Raw genomic sequence first — 18873 nt, forward strand, 5'->3', positions numbered from 1 at the left:
TGTATATATATATATATATATATATATATATATATATATATGTATATGTATATACACACATATGTATATATACACCTATATAGGTGTATGTATATATACATATATACACATATGTATATGTATATATACATATATATGCATACATATGAATATATATAGATTTATATTAAATTAAATAAATATATATATATATATGTATGTATATATATACGTGTATATATATATATATATTTATTTCTATATATACATATATAAATAAATATATATTTATATTATTATATATGCATGTATATGTATATATATATATATATATATATATATATATATATATATATATATATATATATATATATATATTTAGCTGTTTGTTACTTTGATTAAGATTCACATACAAAACATAAGACTGGCTTAAAAAATACATTGTGAAACTACATTTCTTACATTCTAAGGCCTAAATATTATTCCAATAATATGACAGGGACCATCCCACTGTGTGAATACTTTAATTTGTTATACTTAAAAGGCCTATTATTGATAATACTTTTGTGTTTACATTTATTTGTAACTATCTTTATATACTTTCACTGAAGTAAAGGATCTGCCACTGCTTTTATAAATTACACTCATCATGGGTTTCAAAAGCCTTCAATATTATTGTTGTCCTTGTCATACACTGTTTCTTACAGCATAAATCAATTCTGTTTAAATGGAAGTCAACCAATCATGGGGACAAAAGAGGATCTCAAAATTGAATGAACACACATATTTGAGGGATGAGAAGACAAATGTTAGAACGGCATGAAGAAAAACTGCTACTGATATCGTGGTTGTTTCGTAAATGTTTATTGCACTTGATAATCAACAATACAAACATGAATTTGACGACACATATGTCTGTACTGTCTTCAACATATTGTAAAATTCAAAGCCTCCAAAGGACAAACCACCTTAAACACACAGGATTTTGGTTCATGGAAATATTGGTGTTATGATCCAGTGGTATAAATTAATACAATTTGAAGTATGCAAGGAAATACCGTATCTCTAATGACATAAATGAACACATATTCAGATGATGTGCGACACTAAAGTTCAGCCTACTGATACAAGGACACTTGATTTTTCTAGCGTTGTATGCATTATTTCTGTCACAGTTAAAGTTTGAATATTCTCTAGTGATAACTACTTTTTGTGACAATAAATAAAAGGGAAAGCACTGAAAAGGTGATTTATGGCCAGGTTGACATGCAGCTAAGACGATCTTGAATTACAATCTATTAGTTTAGTGTTGAGAACATGGCCTAACAATAAAACAAATACATGTGAAACAAAAATACACGAGGAAATAACAAACTTCACCTGATGCTTAAATTTGGCTTTATTTTTTTCGCCTCCAACCCTATGCGTATGTGTACATATTAAAACACCTTTTGATTATCAGATATGTATATATTATGTATTTTGCTTTGTAATAGGATTTCAGGAGCCGAATTAAGGTCAGCTTTGTGAAACAATTTATTTTTAAGGCTAAAACTGAGTCAGTATGTGACTGGAAGAAAAGGTATTGGAGGGAAGGCATATTTACTCTTCACGGCTATATGGACATAGAATATGTTGCATACATGGGTTTCAATGATTAACTTGTCTCCCCATATTTAGGCCACTAAATATTTTTTATTAAAGGTTCCCTCTGGTGTTATTTTAGCTGAAAGCATCATCTTTCTAATGTTTCATGTAGACTCAGAAAAATCTAAATCAGAATCAAATGCATGTGGAAATAAATCAGTCATGTTGACTACCTCCATCTTGGAAAACACTGAACATGGCTGCCGTCTTTCCCATCACTACCAACACCGGAGGACAGGTTGTCTAGTGCTGAATGTAAACCTGGGGAGGACACAGCAACAGGAAGACAACACATCCCAGTGTAATAACGCCAGGGGGTGGGATGCTGGATGTGTCACTCGTCATTATCCAAGCAGTGCTACTCTGAACACTCCTGAACAAAAAGGTTGTGTAACCACAGGCCAGGGGTGAGAAAACAATGGCATACATGTCAGGTTCGAACAATGTATGTAAACATTATTCAAGTTCTAGAAGCCTGCTGTACCCATTAACGCTTAATGTGTTCGAATGCTGGAGCTATTTAGTGTTGGCTGTACCGGCATTGCAACAACAAGTAATGTCTAGATGATTGTATGATGTAGCTGAAGGTGAGCCCAGAGGGAAGAAAAAAAAGAAAAAGAACAACACCGTGAATTGTAAGCACCTTCTAGTGTTACAAAAGCCATCTGGAATCTTTGATATTCTATTAATTATGAATTACACAACTCAAACAAAAATATAAGGCCAGCAGAAGGAGATGCAGAGGCTTCTAGTGAGAGGTATGACTGAGCAGAACAGCTGGAGGAGGAGCCAATCAGATGACCGATGTTATCTTACTTCAACCTGCCTCCACGTGACATTAAGTGAGGCTGTGGCTGGGAAGTCACCAGCAGAGGCGTGTACAGAGAATAGGGTTTGTAAAACAGGCAGTAGATTTGTAGTAATATTTGCTCTGAAAAAGTTGTTTAAGCTCCATGTGCTGCTCAATAAAACCCAACACAGGCTAATAGGCAGTATTATTAAGTACTGAGACTAAAAAAATACACCACAATGTGATCTACAGATTAAACATCAGTGACCCCAATTGTGAGTCCATCAACACAAAGAGGCTTTAAGCCACAGAGCCGCAGTAAAACCCAGTAAACGACAGATCACCGCTGCCCCATCGTGCCTAGCTCTCCTTCAGTCAATCGTGTTGTGATTGTATTGGTCAACACTATATGCTGTAGGAAACTTAATATTCTACACTTAGTTTTCCTTGAATGTTACTGAATGCAACTCATTGAATGCTGATACTTAATTATTCTTTTCCCATTAGTTAACTGCACAGTAAACGTTCAAAAGGTGCATTCAGCAACATCAATGTTGGTTTGTGCTACTAAAACACTTGGAAACAGTGCTGTGCCAACAGTAAAGTGCGTCACAGGCCAAAAGCCTTGGTATGCTATATTCCATATGTAAATACATGTTATTTTTTAGCTCTTCTTCCTATTTTCTTTTGCAAAGCAGAGCCAGATCAGTGAGAGCCATGCATCACACACAGTCAGGCTGACTGGTGGATATAGCGGTATAACATGTTCTGCCTGCATTGGCTTCAACATCAAATGGCTGGTTTTGTTTATTTTAATGTGACAATTTGTGCCAGTATTTCTTCATGTAAAAATGGTGCACGGTCGGTCTCAGTGTTGTGACCCATTTAAATAACCAGGTAGGAAGCAGCTTAATGGGCTTATTTTTTTATAATTTGCAGTATTAAATAAAAATCCAGTGGGTTTTAAACTGAAACCAACCATCTTGAACATTTGATTTAATAACCCAATGAAAGCTGGGTGAGACTTGTTTGGATTGCAGCCAAACTAAAGTGACAGATAACAGTGTGATTCTACCTTTTCCAAACGCTCATACCAACACATAGCTACTAAACCGCTGATGCATGTGCAGATAGACTGGATTGTATTTCTAGGAAGTGGAGGAGTGCCTCCTCTGAATGTATGTGTAGACTTTGACACAATGGTCCCAACAATCCAGCACTAGCAGTTGTCCTTTCTGGGTGGTGGCCACTCCTACAGGGCACGTCAAGCCTTCCTGAATGAGAATTTTGAATCCTCCCTCTTTGGGAAACTGCAGGATTTCTTTCCTGCCACTGTCCGTCACCAGCAAGTCCCCATTGGCATCCACACACATGCCAGTGATACAGCGGAAGTCCTCCTTCTCTGAGAAGAAATGGCTAAGCTGCTTGCCTAGCTGGCCATCTTTATCAACTGAGCCAATAGAGAAGCCACCTTCCAGGTGGGGCTCATTGTGACGCTTTTCATAGTTCAGGGCGAGGCCCTGGGTGAAATAGACCGTTCCAGCTGCATCACATGTCACAAACTTTGGCCTCACAGCAGAGCACAAGCGGTTGTAGCTGACCACACCTATGTTGCGGTCCACTGTTAGACACCACAGTTTGCCACCTTCCACATCTGACACCACAAGCTGACCTGATGGCAGAGCAGTAATGCCCCAGGGTTTAATAAGCTGGTTTTTATGGCAAGCCACACACTGTCCATCCATAGTGTAAACTTTGACTGAGTTGTCGTAGTTGTCAGTGACCCCAATCAGCCCTTGAGGAGTGACAGCAATGGATAAGGGGATGAGGTTAGGCAGATCGGCCCCAAGGAAGCTCAGGACAAAGTTGTCAATGCTACTGCCGTTGCGGCGGATTTCACGCTGGAAACCTTTGCGATTAAAGATCTGGATGCGGTAGTTGCCACGGTCAGCCACCAGGACCTCACCTTGTGACGTTACACAGACACTGACTGGTAAATTGAACATACCAGGTAGCGTTCCCTTGCAGCCCATCTTCTTCACAAACTGGCAGACTGGAGGCCCTGCACTTGCCCCTGCTCCTCCAGGTGATCCCTCACCTGCATCCATGGACTTTGACTTAAAGCTGCCTGGTGAACCACATACCGCCTCCTCTGCAGCTGCAAACATGTCAATGTCTCGGTAAAGATTCACCAGAGCCCCCCTACCACCACCATTAGCCCCCATTGCCCCAGCTACACTCTCTACGTCACCTTCGAGTGCAATCTCCAGTCCACTCTCCTCTTCCTCTGTATCGACAGTATAAGTATTTGTGGTCACTTGGCCCACTTCTACAGGTTTCAAGTGCTCTGACCTGACCAGCCCTGGCTCCTGCAGCTGAAACATTGTGGGAAAGCTACTCCTCAAATCCAGCTCTTCATCATCACTGCCTTCGGCATCATCCTTGAGCAAAGCGATATCGCTCTGCCTCACCAGCATTGTCAGATAATCACAGCGCGACACAACTTTTACCTCTGCAATGTTAAGGAGATACGTCTGCTCTTCCAGGACCTGCCCGTTTAGCTTTTCGACTTCTGCCATGGAAGCTGTGAATGTCCTTCGAGACCTGCTGAGTTCCTCTTGAAGACGCAGCTCAGCTGAAGTATAGTCCTGCTGCACTGCTCGGTACTTAAGTCTCATGGACTTTGAAATGTTTTCAATAGCTGTCTTTTTCTTCTGAATTTCGCCCATAACATCACGCAGAGAGGCAAGCTTCCCGCCCAGTTCTTTACGACGACGCTCAGCGGCCACCCTAATCGGCTGGACCGAATGGCCTTGTTGCAGGTGGCCCTCCTCTTTACAAAGCTCACAAAGGACCGTGGCGCAATCATGACAGTACTGCCGTGGTAGGCGGTTGCAGCAGGACTTGCACATCAGGGCGGCGGCAGCAGCACTGCAGGACATAGTACAATCTAGTATCTTGAGCACAGTGAGATTGTCGGCCAGCTGCGCGATACTGCTCATACGGGACACCCTGCTACAGAAGGGGCAGCGCACGCCATTTATAGTGTTGGCCAACAGCTTTTCTAGACACTGCCGGCACACTGTGTGACCACACTGCAGGAGTTTGGGTCTCAATTGATCCTGGCTGTAGGTCTCCAGGCATATCGGGCATTCAAGAACCTCCCTCATTAAATCTGGGTCCAGCGGGGAATATGCTGCCTCCATTGTGGTCCTTTCCTTGGAATTAAAAAAAAAAAAAAAACATAAGTTGTTGTAATAGTTTACCATTCTATGAGTAAACTGATTATGTAAGGACATTATTATGTATTATGATACATTTCTGATCCGTCGCAGCTGCAAAGAAAAGTATTACTCAAATTACAAAAGTAAGCGATTCAATACATGATACAGTCCTAAACGTTGTCCCTGATTCGACTTTAGTGGGATACTTTGCAGGTTATTTGCAAGGAAAATTAAAAAGGGTACACAGCAAGTCAGCTCTTGTGTGCTTTAAAGCAGCCGCAGCGGAGCTGACATACCGTCAGACATGTGGCGAATATTAGTGACCGCCATTTAAACCGGAAATGATTTACTTAAACAGGACGTGTTGGTAACGCTAACGTCAGTCATATCGTGTTGCTGCTGAAGAAAAATAAAGGTTCCACAACAAGCTGCTAATGGAAAATAATCAAATTGTTGACGTGTTGATATTTATCCTTGACACACGCTCGCTCCACGCCATAGTTGCAAGCGTAGGTCACATCTTAAGGACACGACTGTGCTCGCTTGACGCTTAACAATAGTTTGACCTTGCAGTCCAGACGTACGGAGCGAATTGCATGGACACATTCTCTAATTTTTTTGGCAAGCAGTTTGGACGCCTCTGGGCAAGACAGCGGACGTGAACGCTTGTTATGACACACCGCGACAACGTTAACTCAACGCTATCACAGGGCGAGGGTTTTGTGGTGAACGTACAATTTGGAACTGAGATTATGCAGCTCATTGTCCTGCTTCTCTTTTCACATTTCGACCTGAAAACGTTACCTTTTCTTCAAACGGTCCGCTGTTTCGAAGTTCAGAGGTTTTGTTGGGCGTGCTGTGGTTCTGCTTCTGCAGCTCCGCGTGAGAAACTGCAGTGTTGACGACGTGACGCAATACGCACGGGACGGTCTGGATTGGCTGCTGCGTGGGCTGGCACGAGGACACACCAGGGTCCTAACGCCGATCACATTTTTGCTGGCTCTTGTATTTTTTACACAATGCAGATCTTGGGATTTTGTCGACTTCCTGTTTTACTTCCAACATGAGCGGAATAAATTGTATTTGCCTTATTCCCAACATTCACATATTCACACAACAGAGGGCAAAATAAATTGCCAAGCTAAGCTTTAATTTAAATTGGATTTGAATATATTGGTATTATTGATTTCCATGCACACTATACTTAGTTTAAATATGTTTCCCTGCAAAAAAGCAATTTGTAATACCTGCTTTATAATGCAACTTATCCTGAAATGACAGTGCCCCTCTTAGTGTTCAGCATGAATACACAATTTATTATTGGACCAGGCCATCCTTAAAAGACTACACAAATATGATTACTTGTACGTGAAACTGATAAATTAAGTCTCACAGAGAACCTGAAGTAGGCTACTGCTCACAGGTTACAACTGCATTTTAAGTCCAGGTGTGGTGACATATGTTATATGTTTTCAGACTAAACTCAGTAATTATAGTAGGAGACCACTAGAGGTCAGAATAGGTCTTCGAGAAGATATCCGTTCAACGCCCCTGTCAACAAAGTGGTGTAGAGTAAATGTGGGAATTTGGACCATATACAAAACTGCTTTTTGTTGGTCAAGCACAGCAAATTTGTTCTGAAGAAATGTGGAATATGCAATTTGATTGTCATTTAACGCATTTAGTGAATATTGTATTCTGGCCTGCTATCATCAGACCCTTGTAGAGTAACTGCTGTTAAACTAGTTGATATGGCAATATATATGTAATTGAAATGGTGCTTTGCAGACAAAACACAGGTCACACAGGTCCACATTTTATGAGCATGTGTCACATGCTATACCAATAGTCTGCAAGGCTGTGGAAAATTAATAGGAAATATGAGCTACTGTAGATCTGTTAAGATCAGAAGACTGTGGTACATGTAGCACAAGCAGCTGTTTTAATGAAGCAAAAACAACAATGACAACAGTAACCACATCTAACAACAGCTGTATTAAATTTCTATGGAAGATATCTGACACCTTTGCTGTTGTTGCCTGGGCAACATAACCCTGGCCAGAACGGATGTGTCCCTCATGAGTAATTATACTGCAACCAGTCTACAAAGACGTTTTAATTAACAAAGGCGGTGCAAGATCAATGGCAAGGAAATTCACTCATTTATCTCTTCACTAAGTTTGATGGCAGGCAAGTGAGCATCAAATTAATTCCACACTGCAAAGAGACGTGAATGACGGGCCACTCCTTTAACTGCACCAAAATACATGCTGTCCTGTTTAATTTCATCCTCGTGAAGGGTGTCACCGTTGGTCAGATGTCAGTAAAAGAAATAAATAGAGACGCAAACAAAATACTTTCGTAATAACAGATGGAAATTGTTACAGCAGTTTGCTAATTGTCTTAAAACAAATCATCAAAGAAAGCTTAATAAAAGATACAATATTAGGGTAAAAACTAAAGGATCAGGTAGAAATACACTGCACACTATTAAATGCTAGTTATGGATACTCACAGTACCGTCGCTATATTTTCTCCTGGCTATTATCTCCGCCAATACGTTGACAGTGCCAGATCTTTCATCAAATGCATTTGTTTACAGAGATGTAAACAACTGTATTGCGTTAAAGAGGGTGAGAGTGAATTTGACTGACTAGCCAAAGCCAACCTGATATACAGGGCTTTATTGTGAGAGCTGGGTGACGACAGCTCTTTTCTGTGTCTGTGTTGCCTCAAGAAGTGCATGTAATTGGGCTCTTGGGCCACCCCTTGAGCCTGTTTACATACTGTTGCACATGAAGTTACCACCCACCCTTTCAACTGCTTACCAGTGTCTTGCAGACGCACACGGGGAGTAAGCTGCAAAGACATACATCAATACATGTATGCACAGACTCACTTCTCTCTCTCACACACACACCAGGGCCATAGCAACAATTATGGGGGCCATGTCCTTAGATTTGGATTTGTGTTTATCTCATAACCACAGTAACCCCCCAAATAGTCTACAGTCAATTATTAATTATATGGCAGTGAATTGCCGCTACAGCTTGGTTGTTTAGTCTAGCCTATTAGCTATACAATAATTTATTTTTTCGACTCCTAATGCACTTTTAATCGTAAGTTTCTTGTTATTCAGAAAGCCAAAAAATCAGTTGTGTAAAGTAAAAAGCAACCGTTTGTCTTTCTTTTTATCGTTTACAATGGACAATGTATTATTTTGCTAAAGCATGTTAATGATTTTCTATGCCCAAGTTAACTTTCCTATTTTATTATTAGGCTTTTAACAATACAACCTAACACAGGCTTAATAAAGTAGTGCATGCTCAGCAATCACATGATGTTCAGCTTTGAGTTACTTCAAGACCTTTTGCGTTGTGTTACTTGGTTCATAATTGAAAGATATATTTGATTAAATTATTTTGTAATGCTTTTTTAAATGTCACATCAACTTGATACACTGAAATATTAGTTTGAAAATAGTTTGAAAACGTCCTCACCCGTGTTGTTTTCCTTGGAGCTGTTGCATGACTGCTGGTAAATCACATGTGTCGGCATCTGTTTGTGTTTGAGCAACAAATAGTTGAAAGTTAACACACACCCTTTTCATGTCTTGGGTGAACTTATTTAACATTGTTGTTATTACAGCAGTCCAAGTGACACATTTAGTCCTGTTTCTGTCTCTGACACAAACACATTTGGGTTCATGTGTTCATATATTGTGTTTTTGCCACTGACAATAGTTTTAAAGATCATTGATTTCACTTTCTTTCAATTAGGGAAAAAAGGAAATAGGTAATTAGATATATTAACCCTAATTGGTCCAAAATACCCCACCTTGAATAATGTCAAAGGTTTTTCCTGCTCTCTTACCCACTTCCTTCGGGTTTGGGCTTCCTTCTCTTTTGAGTTGGTGCACATGTGAGCTTCTGTATATATTGTATGCATTGGTAGTATCCTTCATCCATCCATGTGTCTCTGTATGTATTTAAATGGGGGGGTGAATATAACTTAAACATTTGAAACAGTTTAAACTCTCGTCTCGGGCTGATGTTGTTCTTTCCATTAGGACAAAAAAAGCTTCATTACTCTGGTGCTGGCCGTAGATAACTTATAACAGCCTACATTTAAGTATGAAACATAGTCAGTGTTTTTAACCCTTATATCAGTGCTTTGATGAGGGAAATCATACATTTGCAGATGCATATTTCTTATGCATTGGGGTATGGGCTGACTGATGATGAATTGTGTCTCAAAGCAATATCAAAAGCCAGTAGTTCCTACTTGAATACACATTTTTGTCACTAGAAAGAACACTATATTCCTAAATTGGAAAACTCTCATATGTGCCTGTTCGTCTAAAGCAAATAGACACAAATCATATCAGTACAGATGGGAAACAACATGGCTCCACTGTATTACATATGGCCTGATGTATCCTCCAAATGAAACACTCAACACTCAAGTAGCATTCTCTCCTGTTTCTACTCCTCTCCTGAGTCTGTCGTCACCTCGTCTTTCCACATGTGTATTGTTGTCACTGGAAGAGGAAATCATGAGGAAGAATCCATCCCAAATAATGAGAACATCAAATAGTGGTAATTGACAATCAGGAGAAGAAGCCAGTGACACCCTTCCCCCCTCCCACACACACATTTATCCTTTGTTTAAGCTGATGACAGTACGGGATTAGTTGTTGTTTTTGCTTCTTTTTCTTGGCAGCAAGCAAAAGTAAATCCAGATGTGGAAGCGTAATGCAACTGAGCGACTGTGGATGTGTTTTGCTACTCCAAGTGAAGATTCATGAATTTTCTTCATGCAACTAGAGATGAGAGAAAGTTGGGGAAGAGGGTTTTGGGTTTATCATTTTGAAAGAATACACAAAGTGAAACCCAAAAAAATGAATGTAAATAATTAATGTGGTTAACTTAATTTTTCTTTATCTGCACCCCATCATTCCATTAAACCCCTCTTCCTCTTCTGACTACCCCTCCAGAGGCTACAGACCAAGGGGTTGCTGGAGGTGGGCGCCGTGAGCTGAAGTCGGTTCCCTTCATCAGCTACCTGTCGGCACTGCAGAAGAGCCAGCTGTTGTCTGACGACATGGTGAATGGTGTGGAGATCCGCTGCGAGGAGAAAGGCAGCTGTCCAGCTGGCTGCCACCTGTGCCATCACCAGGCCGTGATGGGAGGAGTGTCAGGAAGGGGCCGCACTGGTAACAGCAGGAGTGGAGAGCAGCCTTCCCCCATCCCCGTGCTTTTGGAAGTCAGCCGCGTGGTGCCCCTCTACAGCCTGGTCCAAGACAACGTCACCAAAGAGGTGAGAAATCAGCATGGGGGTAGGAAGACGGTGTGTGTGTGTGTGTGTGTGTGTGTGTGTGTGTGTGTGTTTGCTTGTTTGCACGTGCATGTGGATGTGTTTGTAGAAGGGGAGGGCAGAGGCTAGCAGAGTGACCGTAAAAACAAGAAAGAGAAAAAGATCTGAAGCGTCAACATACCCACTGGAATTGGAAGAAAACAAGCTAAAATAATAAAGACATCCACAACCAACTATACCATCAAACAGATTTCTGAATGAGAGGAATGACACATAATGTCACTAAAGCCTTGATCTCTTTTAAATGATGGATTATTCATTACAAGGATTTAAACTATGTCAACTTACTATTAGACCAATTACAATTGGTTGGGATGTGGTTGTACCTCCACTTCTGCAAAAAGAAGTTTATGGTAAATGTGAGGCAAATTAACATATATGTTATGCTTCCCTGTGACAAAAGCTATCATCTGTAGGAAGCATATGTAAATTCTTCAGTATGTCTTTCTAATATACAATCTCATGGTGGCGTAATCCTTTTGTACTGTACATATATATCCATTGTCCTCTGAAGCGTTCCAACTGAGGCTGTTGTAACAAATCGCCTCTAGGTGGCAATAGATGGTTAACTTTGACCACTGGAATTGAGCACTGTAATACGGAAGCCATAAAAAGATTACATCATGGTTTTCTCCTTTTGTGAGGGAAGTCAATGTGTGATATATACGTATATATATATATATATATATATATATATATATATATATATATATATATATATATATATATATATATATATACTAGTTGCAGGATATCAGTTTAATGGCTGTGTTGTGTTTATGATTCACCCTGTATAAAAAGTCGTTGGATCTTTGTGCAATAAAAGTTAATCATAACAGATGTCTTTTCCATAAGGTAATTTAGGAGGGGGCCCTGGCTTCACATTGACATTTAATTTACCATATTTTGCTCTTTTTGGGCTTCATCTTGACATGACATCCGGTACATGTCTTCTCTGTGCGTGTGTAAGCCAACGCAGAGCTGTTTGCAGGTGACTCATACCCAACACACACGCATGCACACGCCATGGGGAGCAGACTGGTTCACGCTTCCCCCAATCAAGAATCTAATTACCTTACCTTCAGAAATTACCAGGCGCCAACGTTGTTGTACATATATATATGCAATCAGAGGCAACACACACATACACACAGCAAAGCCCACAGTACGTGCCGCCCATGACAAGCACCGCAACCCCAAAGAAAAGAAGGCACAATCAATATCAGACGATCCCTACTGGGCTTCATCAATAGCTAAACGTGAGGAAGAGCAAAATGTCTCTTTTCTCTCTCTTGCAAACACCTCGCTATTCATCCTTCTCCCTCCCCATACCCAACACGTGGTCTTCTGGGGATATAGAAAGTGAGCTGGATGAGGAGAAGGGGTAGACTGCAGTGGATTGCTCTGGCAAGCCCTTCTGAGCTAGTTTGAGGCAGGTATATTAGCTCCTTATTGATGTCATCGACCTCTTGGGAGGGAGGGGAGTCCATCACTCTGCTCCTCTTTTCCTCTCTTTCTTTTCATCTCTCGGCGGCAACTGCTGCTGCTCGTCTGAAAGGCACATCCCTATATTGCATTAGAGAGGAACGAAAAAACAAGCTGCCCCTCCACACACACACACACACACACACACACACACACACACACACACACAGAGACACACAGACAGACAGACAGACAGACAGACACACAACTGCTCATTCTGCCTCTCTGTCTCTCTCTGTCTCACACACACACATTTGCTTTCTACTTGACTGGATCTATCTGGAAAGACAGCTGTCATGTTGAAAACTCATTCTGAGACGAATTAATTATTTTTTAATTTATTTTTACCCTAAACTCCCCGATTCCATCAAAATGGAGGCTTAGTTGTCCAGCTTATTGTCCAGATGTACCCAATACCAGGTTGACATGGATTTGTCACTCTTCTTTGACCCCCTTCCTCTCTCCTTTATCTGCTACCTGCATCTTTCAGTTGCCACTCCCTGTTTGGCAGGACATGTCATGTCCCTTTCACATCAATCTCCTCGTTATTAAGCCAGAGGGGGATTTTGCTTCATTAAAAAGACCACAACTCGAAATAAACTAAATTATACTATAGAAATAACTTGCTTTGTGTGGCTTTGTCAAATAAGAAAACAGAGAATAATGTATTTATTTGTCCATGTGCCCAGGACTGATATTACCAATGACTAGTTAAGGATGTAAAGAAAATAATACTGGGATACCTGGAATAAAGTATTTCCTAAAATGTGAAATGGTTGGTGTACCCAAATAGAGAAAATATATCCATGTTAGTAGTTTTATTTTGAAGTGTCCAGATTATAAAATGTCCATCGCTGATATATTTGCCTCCATGGAGATGGCAACACTGAAACGTGACATTTGTAAAATAAAAAAACAGCGACAACTCTTTCCACAGTTAATGCCCCTTTTGGATTAACCACAGGCCTCACTGTCCAACAGTTGCTCTGGGTTTCTTCAGTAGGAAGAACTTGAAATAAAGGCCTTCCCCTCCATTGTATGTATTACATTTATATCCCAAGATTATAGCAAATAAAAGCAAATAATGACTAAATAATGGGAGGCATGTGATATTTTTATTTCTATTTCCATTTGTAGATACTTCATCTGTAATAAACACGATAATTATATGTTTTTATTTGAAAGGAAAAGTTTGAGGTTTATTTCTTCATTGTCTTGGTATTGAATACCACTCAAGTTGCTTTTTTCTTGGGCTTGACTTGCTTTAAACCTGTTCATGCCTTAAATTGAACTAAAACCAGTCTTGGAATTGGCTTGGACTCGACTAAGGTGGTCTTGCTTACAGGCCTGATGTGTGCACGCAAATACACACACGCACACAGACACTGCCCTGTTTTAGTGCCAGAGAAAAATACCTCAGTGAATAAATAAATAAGCTAACGCCTGGGGAGCTTGCCAGTGGTCCTATGTCCTGTGATGCTGTGACTGAATTATGGCAAACCTTTTGAACAAATTGGTCATGAGTCTAATGGGTCAGAATGCTTTATATCTTGCAGAGTGGCCGCTGTCATGCTCTCACCGTAACGCACTACTGCAGCCTCTCGCCGGGTTGTTTCCTGAACATTCTCAGTGAGGGCAGGAGGGGGCACAGAAGTAAAAGGGCAATAACATTTTCACCAAAATAAAAGCAGTCGAAGCATTATACAGAAGGGCAGGTTAGGTATATTTAGGTATACCTAATCTGATGCACACATCGGAAGCATGCAAAATGCAAGTTTTGATCCCAAGAACATCACTTCAGTACCAAGGAGAGCGCACACTCAAACAGATAATAATTAAACAGATTCTTATAAACTGTCTGGCCAGCACATATGACACTTAATTACCAGTTTAGTACACCTAGCTAGAACTATTGCAGCCTAATACAACAGCACTGCAACATTGTATAGAGAGGTGTTTCTGTTTTTTTGTCTAGTTGTTGACATGGATGGGAGGGGGCGGGGGGGATCATAACAGCATTATAATCTTCCTGCAGGTAGGATTAATTGCATGGTTGTTTAATTAGACTGCATTAGTTTTAGCTATAGGGACACCTAATAAACAGGCGACTGAGTCTATGTTGTAGTCAACATTTGGTCCATTAAACATTAATTACATCAGCAATATCTGTTGTTTGAGGGTCCTTCAGTGACATGGTAATCCCCTCTCAACCTCTGGGTGAACCAAACCGCCAGTGTCTAATTTCCTGGAAGCACTACTTCTGATAAGATTCCTTGTAGCAGCCCATTGGTTCCATTGTTAACACCATTAGCCCTGAATGATTGGAATTGCTACATAAATGCATTCATGTGTGCGCGCGCACACATACACACACACGGTCACCATTGACGGTGTACTGATGTCGACTCTTTACCACCACTGGGGATCATCTTATAAATCAATACTATGGGCCAGCTGGCAAATGTTTTCATGTATTAGCCTCTGAAAATGGACAGTGATATGGTCCGCTTCGACTAGACAAACAGAGTAATACACTAAAGAGGTCACACTGGCCTTCCTTGCCTTCTTGGAAGTCACGACAGCCTTGTATGAAAGTGAAAGGTCCAAATGGTGTTTTGGTGCCAGTGAGTCTGCTGGGTTTAGATGATGTCAAGGTTTGGAATTTGTGGCTGGAGTTGTTGCTGACGCTCAGTAGCCGTGCTGTTCTGATCGTGTCCTCTTTTAGCAGGGGGTGATTACATTTCAGCCCAATTTGTTCAGTATTGATAAGGTCAATGGAGATGCATTGTGGCATATTTGTGTAATGGTAGAACCATGTGTTATTATAACCATTGGGGGTGTGCTAGTTCCTGAAAGAAATGATGTTATGACTGCCTTACTGTCTTACACTGTTACAGTCAGATAGGACCATCTTTATCAAAACACTTGCGTGATATGAAGCATAATGAATACGGTTTGTTTATTACCCCTATCTGGCTATATGGATCTATAGCGTTCGTGGAAATGCAGGGTGTATAGTTAATCAATACAGTGTAGGGTATCCTTCCCTTTTCAGCTTTGACTTATCTCTGCATTGAACACAGAAGTACTCTCTCCTGGGTCTTTCAATGTGTCTGTTCACCTCACTAAAGGATTTTACTTAACGCCAGCCGGATATATGGTTGTCTTCACAGCCACACACTTGACATATTATCACTTTCTATGTATTAGCAGTCCCTTTCTCTTGCTGTTCTCTAAATCCTCATCTCTGCTTTACCTCCTGTGCCCCCCACCCAACCCCCACCTCGTTCTCTAAACCACAAATAGATTCCCTGTTTACCCAGTGGAGACTGGCTTGCATTACTCTTCAAACATAAACACGGCAGTAATCGCTTTGTCTATTTTTCACATGTGCAGCCATGCAATCAAGTGCGCAGACCCATATGGGTTTTTTCTAGGAATCTGGTGGTGGTATACGCATGGCGGTCCTGTGGTCTTTCTGTCTTTTGCCCCTAGCAGTGGAGGTCATTTCTTATTTCTCATATTTGTCTAGTCTGTCTGCGTGCATAGACCTTGAGTCCAGGTTTTTCTTGTTGCCTTTGTCTGTGGCCTGCTTCCCTTTGACATGAGGTGGCAAGACCCCTGCTGCTGTTGTTTTCTGGCAGCAGTTAGCCACATGGGTTCAGGCAAGGGGGGGAGAAATGTAATTACCGTTTTCCCCTTTTTTTGTTTTCCAGGGGGTTATTATATGGCCATGGATTACAGTGCTTGCCTACTCCCTATAATAACTGCTCATTCAGCACGCTCATTTAGAGAGCCTTGTATTGGAGGATAAATAATGGGAAAAGCCTTTCCTGATCCTGTCCCACAGTGAGGTGGGGAATGCTTTGAGAGTTCGGAGTCTCCCTTTTTCACACATTTGTTCCCTTGTTCGTTTTGTAGATTTTGTGCTATCCTTTTTCCTTTGGTCTCTCCAGCCTCTTTAGCTTAATTTGCTGCTCATTAAGGTCACTTTCACTCTCAAGATTCTTTGCCTTGAGTAAAAGCAAGTGGTATTGGGAGAAGTCAGTTCCCATGAAAGACTGTTGAGTCTTTACAGCTAACAGTGCAGTGTTGTGGAAATGCTAACATCAGCTTCTGAGTGCATACCCTGACTCTTTTTTTGGTCAAGCTCTCTGCCTTTCCGGTCAGGACTATAACCATCCCAAATGTCACTCTCACTACATTTCTGTTTGTGTGCATGTACACACGTGTACACACTCCATGTTTGCAGTTGTCCTAGATATGTGTGTGTGGTCTCATCAGTTCCTTTGCTTTTGGATCAGTGAATGTCATGGTGTATTCTTGGAACAAAGGAGGTGCTTTTCTCAGCTTTTGGTTGGATGCCTGGTACCGAGTGATAATGTTTCCGCATGATTCCACTGTCCTATTTTTGTGACCATGATCAAGCAGATCTCCGAAGTTGTCTTCGCGAGGCAGCACTGGCAACCAGTTAAAGCACATAAATAACTGAGTGCTCCATTGATCCATAGTGTGACAGGGGGAACCACAGTGCTTGCAAACTCCCTTGAACTCACTCTCGATCATGCCTGTGGCTTTAGGAAAGCCCTGACATTATACTTTATTGCTTTGACGGTTATATTGGCATTTTGCTGCCTTTTAGAGGATGACTGAGCTTCTGCCTTTGATTTTTCATTCGCCCGTTAATGAAGCAGCACAAGGAGATGTTAGGGGATGATGTCATCTCCTAACACAACCCCTCCCATCCCCTTCACAGATGGACCGACACTGACAGATCCACGCAGTAACATACGATTGGCACAGCTCTCACACCGCCATCATAAAAGTCACAGTTACCCTATGATATCATAGTGTAAGCTTGTCGATATTAGTGAGATGTTTCTGCCTCAGTAATTGGAAATGGTGGGTATGAATAGGTCACTCTGTGTGTGGGTGTGTGCATGTCTTTCTTTGTGAGACCTTTTTAATTTTTAGACAATCAGAGAGAGGGCATTTTCGCAAAGTGAGGACGTTTGGGTAGGTCCTCACTTCATCGTGGTAAGGCTGGGGTTTGATATGTCAGTGTTGTTTAATTTAGGAGATGGGGAAAAAGAAAATGTATATTGTCAAAGGAGAGTCATCATATGGACAGAAATGCCTGTGTGTGTACTGGGATATATGAAGGTAGTGGTGGGGAGGGTGGTTTGGATGGGAGATGGGGGTGGGGTAAGCATAGATGGATGGGGAGCTTATGTTTCAAGAGATAATTGCATTTCTCTCACCTGTTACCCTTTTACAGGCCTTCAAGAGCGCCACAATGAGCTCATACTGGTGTGCTGGAAAGGGCGATGTCATTGATAACTGGTGTCGCTGTGACCTGAGTGCCTTCAGCAAAGATGGCCTGCCTAACTGCAGTCCCCTCAGACAGCCAACGTGAGTGTGTGGTGACGCCGTGACACCCAGGAATTCATGCACAAGAGAGATTTCATGGATGCATGCACTGATGCACCGCAGGCACCCTCACATATGCACATGGACATTCACACACATATCTGTCTCCACCGAAAGTTGTAGACACAAGCACAGTCACCAAAGTTATAATAGCTGTCAGTCGGTCCTTACACTCTGGAAAGAACATGCTCTCATTCAAGGTGTCCTAATAATACGTTTGACTCGTGCTCCCTGGCCATTGTTGCCCTGAGAACTTTTAAAGAGAAACAGGAAGTTAGAAGAGCAATAAGTAAGATGATAAGTTTACAATAAATGCCTTTAATTAAGAATGAAAAGAAAACATGCCAATTTGTATATTACTTCTAGAGTAAATGAGGGACAATCTCTATTGGCACCACTCTAGAATAATAATAAAAGCTCAACAACAAAAGCTCAAATATAGTGTAGCTGCAAGAGAGGATTTTGGTACATGATCTCATGACATTTGCACTCACTATGAATTGTTTTGTGCAAAGGTCCTCACACATTATCAACTACAACCAAACGTTAAACAGAATAATGTAAAAACATATTGAGGAGGGAGTTTCCTCTGAATAATCGGAAAACTTCCTCTTAGCTAATGACATACATGAATGGCTTAAAAATAATTAACTGATTTGGCTCTTTCTGTCTTTTCAAATATTATTGGACCAAATAGATCCAATTTTAATCATGCACATTGTCATTTTGGGGTGTTTGTGAAAAAGCATCTATTGTTTTTTTTTTTTTATGTATCTTACAGCTGTTCTTTTTATTTTGATTGTACAAGGGAAAATGTCTTTGGGCAGTGTGCATCTGTATCTTGCAATACCAACTGTGGCCACAGCTTCAAAATCTCCTCCCACTTCAACACTGTTCTTGAGGGGTTGAATACATAGTTTAACAATGTATACTTTTTCAATA

General features: G+C 41.0%; 2 protein-coding genes across 2 annotated transcripts in view; one reads left to right on the plus strand and one right to left on the minus strand.

Annotated features, from left to right (window-relative positions):
- Positions 1-18873, plus strand: part of LOC117740635 (astrotactin-2-like) — a 227485-nt gene that overhangs the window by 175265 nt on the left and 33347 nt on the right. Inside the window, exons 17-18 of the mRNA XM_034547153.1 lie at positions 10637-10959; positions 17780-17913. Of these exons, the coding sequence (XP_034403044.1) occupies positions 10637-10959; positions 17780-17913 (457 nt within the window). The remainder of the gene's footprint in view (positions 1-10636; positions 10960-17779; positions 17914-18873) is intronic.
- On the minus strand, positions 828-6540 carry trim32 (tripartite motif containing 32). Its single transcript, XM_034547154.1, has 2 exons — positions 6445-6540; positions 828-5634 (listed from the first exon to the last, which is right to left on the minus strand). Exon 2 carries the CDS (start codon positions 5620-5622, stop codon positions 3565-3567), a length of 2058 nt encoding a protein of 685 aa, XP_034403045.1. The 5' UTR covers positions 5623-5634; positions 6445-6540; the 3' UTR covers positions 828-3564.

This window comes from Cyclopterus lumpus, chromosome 12 (genome assembly GCF_009769545.1).
Source record: "Cyclopterus lumpus isolate fCycLum1 chromosome 12, fCycLum1.pri, whole genome shotgun sequence".
In the NCBI taxonomy this organism is placed as follows: domain Eukaryota; kingdom Metazoa; phylum Chordata; class Actinopteri; order Perciformes; family Cyclopteridae; genus Cyclopterus; species Cyclopterus lumpus.

Bases quoted from the DNA above. Each gene is read 5' to 3' on its own strand.
- trim32 (XM_034547154.1), bottom strand. From the start codon at position 5,622: ATGGAGGCAGCATATTCCCCGCTGGACCCAGATTTAATGAGGGAGGTT.